The following is a 12,318-nucleotide window of genomic DNA, read 5'->3' on the forward strand; positions in this document are numbered from 1 at the left end:
CAACGGTATGCTGGTTACCAGACGAAAAGGTGGTGGTGGGGAGGCCGAAGAGAGTACAGGGAGGGGGTCAAATATATGGTGACAGAAGGAAACTAAATTTTGAGTGGTGAGCACATAGTGCAATATACAGATGATGTATTATAAAATTGTACACCTGAAACTTATATAATCTTACTAACCAACATCACCCCAATAAATTCAATAAAAATATAAATAAATAAATAAATAAATAAATAAATAAATAAATAAATAGCCAAGCCGACTGCTGTATGAAGAATTAATGAAGAGGGACACAGAAGATGAAGAGTATCCAAGTAGACAGCTATTGTTGTAGTAGGACAGCAGAGACATTATGGTGACTCAAGTAGAGCGATACAGAGAATATAAATCCAAGGTGTATTTTGGAGGAGAATTAATCATACTCTGTAGTGTTCTGGATGCACAACATGGAGAAGAAGGAGGTATTAAGAGTAATTTCCAGGTATCTTGCTTGATCAGATGTCCAATAATGGAGCCATTACTAACCTGACAAAGTCTGTAGGAGAAGCAGGGTTAGCAGGGGAGAGGATCAGGGCTTAAGTTTCGGATATGTTAATACTGGGACATCTATTAGATATCCAAGTACAGGTGACAAAAGTCAGCAGGAAGAGAGGTCTACCACCCTCATCGTTAAGCCATTGTATCCTTTAATCAGTCACCAAATGTTTATTGAGGACAAACAATATATCTGTTTCTGTACTAAATGGTGAAGATTTAAAAAACAGTGATCCAAAGGGCTCTGATATTATAGAGCTTATTATATTTTAGCAGACGGTAGTAGTTGTATAGATGATTTTCAAAAATCAAAGACCGTAGTTTGATCTAGGTCATGACTAGGAAAAAAGAAATGAGTACATGGATTTTAATATCCTTCAATATATGTGCTGTAACACTCTTCGTTCCCAGGGTCCTCAGCCCTAGTTGGGAACCACTGTGTTAAAAATAGCCATTTTAATTATTAAACATTTTGGTTGCATTAAGTCCAATAAAAAATGCATTGTAGCAGGCAACCATGTAGTAGCCCGCATTTACATTTATAAAATAATTTTAAAGTTTGTACCATTATGATAAAATTAAACTGTCCAAATGGGAGTTTCACAATGGAAAATTTGATTTTTTTTTATTATTATACCCATGTCTAGGCAAACAAAAAACAAGGTATTTGGGGGAATATAGAGAGTTTTCAGAGAGTCCCCAAGTTATTAAATTAAAAAAAAATCTTATAAGGCAATCCTATGGTTAGCATAGATATTTATGTGTCATTGAGGTGAATGGAGTATTGAGGAGGGATATAGATAATGAGTTTAAAAAGATCGTTATAATTGTAATATGTAACATTCGTATGGTACTTTACAGTTTTCAGAGCCCCATTCATATTTTTCTTTAAATCACATACACCCTAGTTATCGACTATAGCTCCAGTTTACACAAAACAGAAAAATTAAATAACATTTTATTATAAGGGAGTTGGGCCTTATATGAATAATTATTTCCTGAGGATGAAGATTGTCACATTGGAATGATTTGCTTGGGGATGTCACTGATACACCTTTTCTAGGAATTCTTAATAACAGCATAAACTCATTGATGAAGTTTGAGATCAAGATTGGTATTATTCATCAGTCAAAATGAGAAATGATATAACATAGCTAAGTATATAAAGGCCCTTCCCTCTTGCAAGTAGAGTAGAAAAAGCACAGGCATGAGCATCAAACAGCTTTGGCTGGAATCCTAATACCATCTCTTACTAGCTGTGTGTCCATGGACAATTTACTTGACAGCTCCGATTTTCTTTATCATGTTTGAGAGCTCTGGAGATGTTAAGGGATGATACAGAGTTCCAGATTGTTTAGTAAACAATTGTTCTCTCCCTCCTGATGGCCTCCTCTGAGACCTCCATCCCTTCCTAACATTCTAAAATGGAAACTTCTGAGCAACAGAGGATGAAATTGAAGCCAAATTTGAGACACACATTTTCCTAAGCCCATTAGACTAGTATAAAATTAGTATAAAATTTTAGCAGCATATATGTTTAAAAATAGTTAAATGAGACAAGATCATGAATCAGTCTTTTTACAGTTGACCATGAATTAAATCTACACATGCAGCATGCAATAGAGTTTTTTAAATACCAGCACAAGATAACAGTATTAATTATAGGATGATGATGATGATGATGATGATTTACTGTCACTTTAAAGAAAAATTTAGAAAAAAAATCACTTAACCCTTATTTTCCCATGTGATAAGGTTTGATTAACTTTTATTCCTTGAAACTCTAGTGTAAAAATGAGCCATTTTCTTGCTTCCATAGAAGGGTATGATTAACACAAGTCAATCTGTATCTCTTTAACAGGGACAAGTGATCCATACGTGAAGTTTAAAATTGGAGGAAAAGAAGTTTTTAGAAGTAAAATAATATACAAGAACCTCAATCCTGTGTGGGAGGAGAAAGCTTGCATTCTTATTGATCATCTTAGAGAGCCATTGTATGTAAAGGTGAGCCATTTCTTTGTTTTTCTCTAATACAATCTGACAAAAATCTCTATTTAATGTTTTTTTTTTTTATCACGTCTGTCTGATGAGATTTTTTCACCAGAGATGTATTCTGCTGTGCACAATTCTAACCTGTTGATGATGTGATAAAAACGAGATGGAGTCGAGGAGCTGGTCGGAGTGTCTGTCTTCAAAACAGTCCAGTTTCTAGTCATTAATGAGGATTATGAAGTCCATTTTCTCCTGCTCTGTGCAGTCACCTGATTTAGTGTACTTTGAGATCATATAAAAACAAGTCTTCATATTATATATCAAGAAGGAAAGCTTATACAGAACCCAGCCTTTCTGTTTAAGAATTATATCAAAGGATCTACCAGTCCTGATTGCAAACAAAATGCTTTACTTGAAAGACAGGCAGGGTAGAGATAATAAGGGGAGAAACATTCCTGTTTCTATTATTCTATCAAAGACGACAAAAGTCTTTCCTTTCATTTGATGGAGCTTCTTAAAGAACAAGAAGAACTTAAGGAAAGGATTACAACCCTAATTTCTTGTTTTATTTTCATACCTGACTTCCCTTTAATTCATATCTCTAGGTGTGTATTTTCTTTTTGGCTCCTAAGTTCTGACTAACCCATTCAGTGACTAAAGCTTTTTCTACTTTTACCACAACATCACACAGCCATCTTTATCTCTAACTTTGTCACAACTGGCATATGAGCCCAAGATCTCATATCATCACTTTTTTAGTAATCTTGAGCATCCCCTCAACTCTTCATCAGTATTGCTTCCAGCTGTTTCTCTTCTCTACAGAAAGCAAATAAATAAATAAATAAATAAATAAATAAATAAAATCGTCAAGATTTTATTAAAATCATAGCTTGACAGTTTATAAGACCAGTGAAAAGAGAATTTCCTTAAAATGTAGTTGATAAATTTCTGGAATTTATTATCGGGAGAATAGACCCATTTTTATATAAGAAATAGTCTCAAGTGGACTCTGGCTAAAGGAAATAAATTAAATAACTGTCTTTTAATATATAATATGTGATGGCATAAGAGTGATTAATGTGAGAGTATTCATAGCCAGCCTTCCTTTAACCAAAGGGAAGACCTTCAGGGTCAGAGATGTTTCTCCCCTGCTTCTCACCTTTAGAGAGCAAGAAATATCTACATGAGAAAAAAGAAAAAACTTCCATAAAAAAGCTGAGATAAGACAAAGAATTAAAAAGAAAAGAGAGAGAGATGTAAAGGAAATTTTATTTCTGTGGAGGTTTAGAAAACGTAAGTTAGGGCAGCTGCAGTCAGAAGAGGAAAGCAGGTGATGATACAGACAGCACTGGGCCATTTGGGTTCCATTTAATGTCCCTTAAGATGAAAATCGGGGAAGGAAAAGGATTTACTTTTATTTACTTTTGCTGTGGATCTGTTTCTTTGATGGAGTATTACTCTGTGACAGAACCATGTGGATCCCCAGTCTTTAAAAGGGTTGCCAGGGAACACTCCAAAATTACAGTAGATATTGGTTGCATTCTTTTGCTATTTGCTTGTGTTTAAGAATGAGTATTCATCTATATAAAAATCCAGATATCAAAATACATGTTTCAAAAGGAATATCTCAATAGGTTCAATGGCAAACAAAAATCTGAAGTACGCAAAAAAAAAAAAATGATGGGAAAAAATTTTGGTTTGAGAAAGCAAGAATATACATACATATACACTTCTGGAGAGAGCGACACTGCATGCAGGCCAAAGGCTTGGCCAGTGGCACAATATGAGCGAAGAAGCTAGGAGGGAGAAACCAGGGTCGTCTTCGTTCGTTTGTGTACCATGGTGAGTTTTCAGGGTACAACATAAGTAGCCACAACTTCACTTCTACCATACAGAAGTTACATGGGGAATTATAAAGATATGCCACTTTTTTACATTTTTACATAAGAAAAATTACTAAGTTAAATATAAATTGCACTGACCTCTCAAATATTAGTATAAATACAAAATGACAATCTTTTATTTTACATACTTCTTTATACTTTTTATGCTTTGATTTTTTTAAATTTGGTTTTTAGTTCTATTAATTGCATGGAGCTTCTTTTGTGAAAAAATCTCTAACTTTTAGCTTAGTCTTTTAAATTTTTTTGTATTATCTACTTTTTGCCTAAACTTAGATACACAAAGACTTAAAATACACTGGTGAAAATTATATTTTTTTTACTAGAATTTCATGAAAATTGCATTAATTTCATTGTTTCTACACAACTCTGTGTGATTGAATTTAATATGATGCCCACATCCTCCATTATGGAAGGTGAGTCTTGCCCAAAAGATTTCTTAGGGCCTAACCAATTCTGTAGTAACAGTTAATATGAAAATATATCCATGAAATATATGGGTAAGAAATGTTAAGTGTCTACCTTCCCATTTTTAGTCAAAGGTAAAAGTCCAAATGTACCCTGTTATCTGAGTTCTATCAATGTAAAGGTTACCAGGGTAAACAAAATTTAGTTCTGAGCTGAGTTTATAGAATCACATTAAATAATCTATACAAAATAGATAAGAATATACTTTCCAAATAGCTTGAAAGTCATGTAGCTTATAATTTTAATGGACAGAGAATATTCCCTCAATTCTGAATGACTTCACAGTAAGAGCAGGAGATGAAAACAAGTCTGGAGGAATGGGCTTGAAAAAATATTTATAAAAAGGTAGCAGTAGAAGTGGGGAGTTAAAATGCAGTACTTCTAAGACATGAGCCACTGAGCCTGTTCTGTATCCTCAGGGATACTCTGGCACACATCTTAAATAATAAGATAAATTCAGCGTCCATTACCACTGAATCGAATTCAAATTCTCCATTGTCATTTCACTGACACTGTTATCCAACGTACATATGAACACCCAGAGTTACAGTGGAAGAAATAGAAGTAACATAAAGAGGAAACGTTTGTGTAAATTGTTGCTTGTTTGGCCTAATCATGAGCTAGAAATCTGGGTATTAAATTGAAATGCTCTTCTAAATAATAGAAAAATTTTGATAATTAGGAAAACACTTTGATTAGAGGCCATATTGCTCTCTAAGACTGTCATTTTAACACAACTGATAGCTCCTTAAATGACTCATATATATCCAAGCTTAAGAGTTAAATTTAAAAAGTACTTTAAGCGCAGTTCAAATTAAGGACCACAGTTTTGTTCTGCCTCAGTAGGATTTAAGGGCCCTAAAAGAATGTCCTATAGCAATGGTCCTCAACCCTGTCTGTACATCAGGATTATTCAGAAAGTTTTAAAGAAGCTAAATATCCAAGTCTCTCCCCTAAAGATTCTAATTCATGACCTCTGAGGTAGAGTCCACGATTCTGTATTTTCAAAACATAGTAGTTTATTCTGATGCACTGCATGGGTAGAGAGTCTCTTTTCTAGACATTTCATAGGAAACACCTGAATAGTTGGAATGGAAATATGTGTACAGCCATAAACCATAGAGCACCCAAACAAAATGATTGCAGAGGTAAAAGATGTTAGTATTATCATAGATATTTTTCTTGCATGGTTCAAAAATACTTCCTAAATGCTTTAATCGAGAATCTCAACTATTTTAGACACCCTCCCCCCCCAAATCAATAGGAAAACAAACAAGGAAACAAAAAAGTATAACTGTACTTGCTTTTGGATTATCAGCAAAGAATATATGAGATTATTGAGTATTGGGAAGATCAAATCTGCAGTTACATCTTCATTGTAATAATAGCCACCATTTATTGAGCACTGTGCCAAGTGCCAGAGCTATTTCGTCTCATGTAATCTGCACAATAACCCTACAAATAACTATTCTCATCTCCTTTTTGTAAGTAAATGAAACTCAGAGAGATTAAGATTGTCATGTCCACTCAGCAATTAATCAACATAGCTTCTATTTTCCACTAAAGGGGACTAATTGCATGGCCACAGTTAGGTTTTGTTTTGTTCCTTTGTTTTATAATGTCAATTCTACGATTTAGAGTTTAATTATTCATCTATAGTAAAATGGTTATTTTGAAGCTGCCTGGGTATGAAAATGAGTCATGGATGTATTTTCTGAGTAGAATCCTGTATCTTGAGTCACATTATATGATCTGAATACCATTCCACTTCCTATTTCCATTACGCCTCATCGCTTAATTCAAATGCCACCCTCATAAATAGCAGTTCCCATCATTCCCGTATCCTGAGTTATTTTTCTTTGTGGCACTTACCACAACCTTTACTTATCACTGCATTTTTTTTTTTAATTGTCTGCATGCCTCCTCCTATGTAAGCCCCAAGAAGTGAAAGACTTTGTTTTGTTAACTGTTGTATTTCCAGTGCCTGGAATAGTACTTGGCGCATTTGTAGCTGTTCCCAACTATTTTTCAAAGAAATGAACGAATAAGCATATATAAATCACTTGACCTGCGAAATAAAAATTCTCCTGAAGTCATAATTACCTAAAAATATTTCAGTCATTTGAACTAACAAATTCCTATTTGTGTCGAAGGCAATGTGAGTGGAATTTTCTGTTACTTGTATTCAAAAGCACTTAACTGATGTACTCCCTAAGGCAGTTTTCCTTGATAGACAATTGAATCAAGATGCTAAATAAATTCATTGATTAGAATAAAAAGTTTGTTTTTCTAAACTCATTTGAAGATGAAGAGGTGTTACTGAGCCTTAAGCCACTTCTACCTAACCTTAGGTAATATTTTCAACTCAATGGGGTGGAATGTTCATAAAAGCAAGGATACCACTTAATTATTCACATTTAAATTCCTGGGTTTCACTCAGAGTGGACGTTCAAGTTATATATGTTAAGGTTCTGAAATCTAGTATAAGGTTTGGATATGACCTCTTTCAATCTGGTACATAAACTTTTTAAGCTTCAGGTTCCTTATCCGAAAAATGGAAACAATACCTTTTTCACTGAGCTGTGTAAGAATTAAATTTAAATATCTATGTAACGTACTTAACACTGTGGTTAACATAGTAAGCACTGAATAAACATCAATCAACGTTAACTGTGCTTGTTGCAGTGGGGGAACCTTTTCCTTTTTATCTCTTTTCTTTGCATTATATTTCTGAACCTCCACCTAGAGCAATGTTCCCTCTGACAAATAGTTTATAGAGCTTAAATCAAATAGCACAGCTAATAATATCATTAATGAACAGGTTCTGATGTTTCCATTCTTTCCGATGTTTATGTCTTTGCTGATTAATAGAAATTGAAACTAAAGCAGATATCTTGCTTTAGGACAGTAGGAAACGCTTGCCATAAGAGTAAAGAGAGTTCAAATGTTTAATTACCCATTTGAGTTGTCTACACTAATCACTTCACTGGGTTCACAGCTCTCTACTTCACATGTATGGCTATATCCCAGGTATTCTCACTGATTATACGTCACTTCCAAGATTTTAAGTGTTAGGGTGATACAATTAGAGGAAATACACAAGAGAAATTTCTCCAATTTTTGGGGTAAATTTTGTAAAATACACGACTGCAGTTGCTTGCAAACACCAAAGTGTCAGTTGCATAACATATGCAGTATATCCATATGATATGCCACTGAGCAGATAGATGACTGAAGCTCAGAGGTGTAGTTGATCAAGGAGAATATTTATTGCAGGAGTGCTACACTTTCTACAACAAATGTACTCCTGAAAGGTTGTATGTAAATCAAATGACTGTAAATTGAATAATTTAAAAGGCATTAGGGGAACTTATTACTTAAATAAATCCCCTTGTGGCTCTTCAAAGTTAAGAATCCCTTTGTAATGCAAAATATTTATCTTTTGTTTTAACATTGATTTTTTTTTTTTACATATTAAGTTTGTTTAAAGTATACCTGTACTGGAGAAAAAACAGTGACTGATTCAAGGCTGCTGTACATACTGTTCTCTCTGCTTCAAGCTTTGTACCTGTTTTGCCAGGAATTGGGCACAAGAGTTCTGGGCTATGGATTCTTTCAGCCTAGTGGATTCTCACATCCTGAAGAGTCTAATGGTCTGGCTTGTCCAAGAGCACACTTTTCCGTTTATGATAATTTACTGAAGTTTACAATACAAAGGTTTTCTATTTAAAAAGGTCTCAAAACACAGTTCTAAGCTTCCTCTAGTAGCAGTTTTTTTCTATCTTAGATGCTTTCCTGGTATCCATTGCTGTTCTTTTCAGACACGGTTCTTTTCTTTACAATGTTTATAAAAATGTGTAATTACAAATCACCTGTGTACTGCTTCACTCTGCTATACACATAGACAGTGTCAGTTTTGCTCATCACTGTTTACTCAATTCCTAGCACGTTGTCTGGCATATGATAAGTCCTTAATATGGCTGAGGGAATTAATGAGTAAGAAAATTAATAAGTGGATGGAAGTTAGCCAACTCCTCTTTACTTAGAGTATTTTAGAAATGTCTCTAACTGATCTGGTTCTGAGCTCTCTCTCCAACCTCCTTCCACTCTCCATCTTTTTCAATCTGCTTCAACCACACTGGCTTATTGGTGATCCTTGAACATGTTAATTGCTTGCCATTTCCTCCACGTGGAGTGCTCTTTCTGTACTAACATGGCTCAATCCTTCTGATCTTCGGGGTCTCTATCCAAACACACTTCCTCTGAGAGGGCTTCCTGGACTCCCTATCCAAAATAGCAGCTCCTCTTACACTTTTGTCTCCATTGCTCTCATCACCAAACTGTATGTATCTATCTGGGTATTTACTGACTGTCTCAGAGCCTAAATGTAGAGTCCAAAAGGTCAGAGACATCGCCTATCTTATTCACTGTAGTATGAATAAGAATGATGAAGGGCACAGAGAAGATACTGGATAAGTTGTTTTGACAGAAGGAAGAAAAGCCTTCTCTCGTTTCTTTTCTTCTTCTTTGTTTTGCTGTTGTTACATTATTTCCAAATCATAGTTTGCGACAATAAAAACTTAAACTTATATAACTTTACAAAGTGCTTTTATCACAATATCTCCATTTTCACTTATTTGTGTGTTTAAATTACATTGTCCTATATCATAGAATTTGTCTTCAGTGACCTGAGAAGTGTGAAGAAATTGGAATCATTTTCTCATCACCTGTAACAGTTGTTGAAGTTTTATACCAACTCACTTTGCCTTCTTGGAATGTTGATACCCTTTCTATGATATGGGGAAACTATTCTAAGCTTGTGTTCAGAAATTTCGTTGTTTTGGAATGATTATATTTTATAATCAACATTTTCATATAAAACTAATTTTGGCATTATTTATAATAATATTGTCTTTTGGACTTCTTAGGTGTTTGACTATGATTTTGGACTACAGGATGACTTTATGGGCTCAGCCTTTCTGGATCTCACACAATTGGAGTTAAACAGGTAACTTTTGAACTATTATAATATCATTACACCTTGTTATAAAGCTGGGCCAGTGTAATAGAAAGTGCCAGCAGATCTGAGTTCTAGTCACTGTTCAGTCATGTGTGGTCATGAGCTTTCATGCTAGCCAGGCTTTCTCAAGTACATCTTTCTCATCTTCTCAATGGCAATAATAGCATCTTCCCTGACTATCTCATTTGACAACACCTATTTAACAGAAAAATTCTTGGGTGCCTACTTTGTCCCTCAGCACAGTGCTAAGCACTAGGAATCTAGAGCTAAAAGACACATTCCTTATCTCACATTCCTTGCTAATACAGTTATAGTAGGGCATAAAGAAAAATTATGCCTGTTGATCATAATTATTAATTTAAGCATCAGGCCACAATATAGGGAATAACAACATGTGTACTTTGCTTTTAAAACAACTCTCTTAAAACTTGAGCCAAGTAAAGTCTAATTTTGCCATCACCAGTAATCCCAGGTTACCAAGGAGCCCCCTGAAGTGGAGGCAGATTGGTTGTGCTTGTTCAGTTACTTTAGTTTACTATTGCTTGACTAGCTATAAAATTATATTATTTTACTAATATCAATCATTCCTTGGACCTAGTTAGGGGCTTACATTTTAAAAAAGGCATTACTACATGGGAGCTAATGCTACAGGAGATCAATACTATAGAAGAAAAAAATTGATTTAAAAAGGATCAAGCAGTGCTGGAATGGGTCACAAAGGTAGCTGTGAAGTCTCTGACGGTTTGAGGAGAAGGAATTCCTGTCTGCATTAGGTGATCACGCTTTATCATGTGGCAGGAATAATGGAAAGCAAGAAAGCAAAGTAGTGGGCCAGATCACTACTCTATATTTCTGTAAATGTAGATGAGTAGAGAAATATAAATAGCAGAACCCCCTATGTCTTATAGTCAGGTAAGTGTGAGCACAGTGTCAGCTTATTGGTCTTCCAATGGTCATTTTTGCTTCAAACTGGCCAAAAGAGGAGCCTTTTCTGTACTTCCTATGTGTTCTTCATTGCAACCTAAAGTGTAGCACAGGGTTGACCTAAGGGTAGAATACAGGTGATAGCCGACTCCCCATCTCACTACAGTTGAAGGAAGTGTCTTATATGGGATTATATGTAGTCCATTATTATAAAAAATGAACTCCAACCAGAATGGACTGTGCTGTTTTTCTATAAAGACCACATTATTTTCTCTGTAGACATCTGTATAATGATATGCAAATTATCGGAGTATAAATTTATCTTTTCTATTAAAGATAAATCATTGTGAAAAAATAATTTTAAATTAAAAATATATATGATGATTAAGAAAATAAAAAGATAACAAAAATCATTTGATGTTGATTTTGTCACATTACTTATTTTATATATTTAGCTAATCATTCCCTTCCCTCAAAACTGCTTTTTAAAATCACATACCAGTTTTTAACATCACATATCTGTGTATGCCATTATATTCCATGTATAAATCAGTAGTCTCTGGATGTAGAAATATAATAATATTATATTATATCATATATTAATGTAATATTATAACAATATTATATTTTAACATAACATTTTATATTATATTAATATAGAATTATCTTATAATATTACATTATAATAATAGTAACAATGTAAATATTTATGCTACGGTGTAACCCATTAAAGTATCCCTTTGAAAGAAAATAAGTAGGCATAAAACAATTGCAAATATTCTTAAATCTTTATCATGTAATCATTATAAAAATATAATGAAGTTTTTCCTATTACTTTTCCTATTAACCATTACAAGAAAAATCACACACAAACATACACTATAATGCTTAACATGTATTTGTTAAAACAAAAGGAACAAGTTTTTAGTATCCAACCATAATGACTAATTGTAACTAAAATAATATTGGAACAATTTGTATCATAATTATTATAACACATAAATTATCAAACAGATTACTTATATTTTAATTAAAGCCCCTGACATCAGAAAACTTCATATTCTTCATAACATCATTCCATGACTTGACAAATTAAGCATCATATAAAAGTTTCCTAGTATTATAATACCTTAGTTTTAAAAAGTACCTAGGTTCTCAATCCTGGTTGTATGAGAAAATCATTTGGGAAACTTTATAAATACATAGATTTCTAGGCTCCACCCTGATTGATCTGTAGAACCAGAGTCATGATGGCTGTAATTCAGGAATATGCACTTTTTTAAAGCTTCCCAGTTAATTCTGATATGTAGCCAGAATCAAAAATTCTTACTTGGACCAGTTTTCCTCCACAAAAGCCTCTTCCTAGTACTAGATTCTGAGGGTATCATTTACTAAAAGTTTAGCTCAGTGAAGACCAGGATCTTATCTTTTGTCTTGACCTCTGATTTTTTACCCAGAATCTAGCACAGTGTGGCATTT

The 12,318-nt window shown here is 33.9% G+C and overlaps 1 protein-coding gene across 6 annotated transcripts in view; it reads left to right on the top strand.

Annotated features, from left to right (window-relative positions):
• MCTP1 (multiple C2 and transmembrane domain containing 1) overlaps positions 1–12,318 on the top strand; it is a 432,111-nt gene that overhangs the window by 207,464 nt on the left and 212,329 nt on the right. For all 6 annotated transcript variants that reach the window (XM_036226011.1, XM_036226013.1, XM_036226012.1 and 3 more), the window contains exons 3-4: positions 2,396–2,538; positions 9,824–9,903. In XM_036226011.1, coding sequence (XP_036081904.1) covers positions 2,396–2,538; positions 9,824–9,903 — 223 coding nt within the window. The remainder of the gene's footprint in view (positions 1–2,395; positions 2,539–9,823; positions 9,904–12,318) is intronic.

Source organism: Rousettus aegyptiacus, unplaced genomic scaffold, assembly GCF_014176215.1.
Source record: "Rousettus aegyptiacus isolate mRouAeg1 unplaced genomic scaffold, mRouAeg1.p scaffold_m13_p_8, whole genome shotgun sequence".
In the NCBI taxonomy this organism is placed as follows: domain Eukaryota; kingdom Metazoa; phylum Chordata; class Mammalia; order Chiroptera; family Pteropodidae; genus Rousettus; species Rousettus aegyptiacus.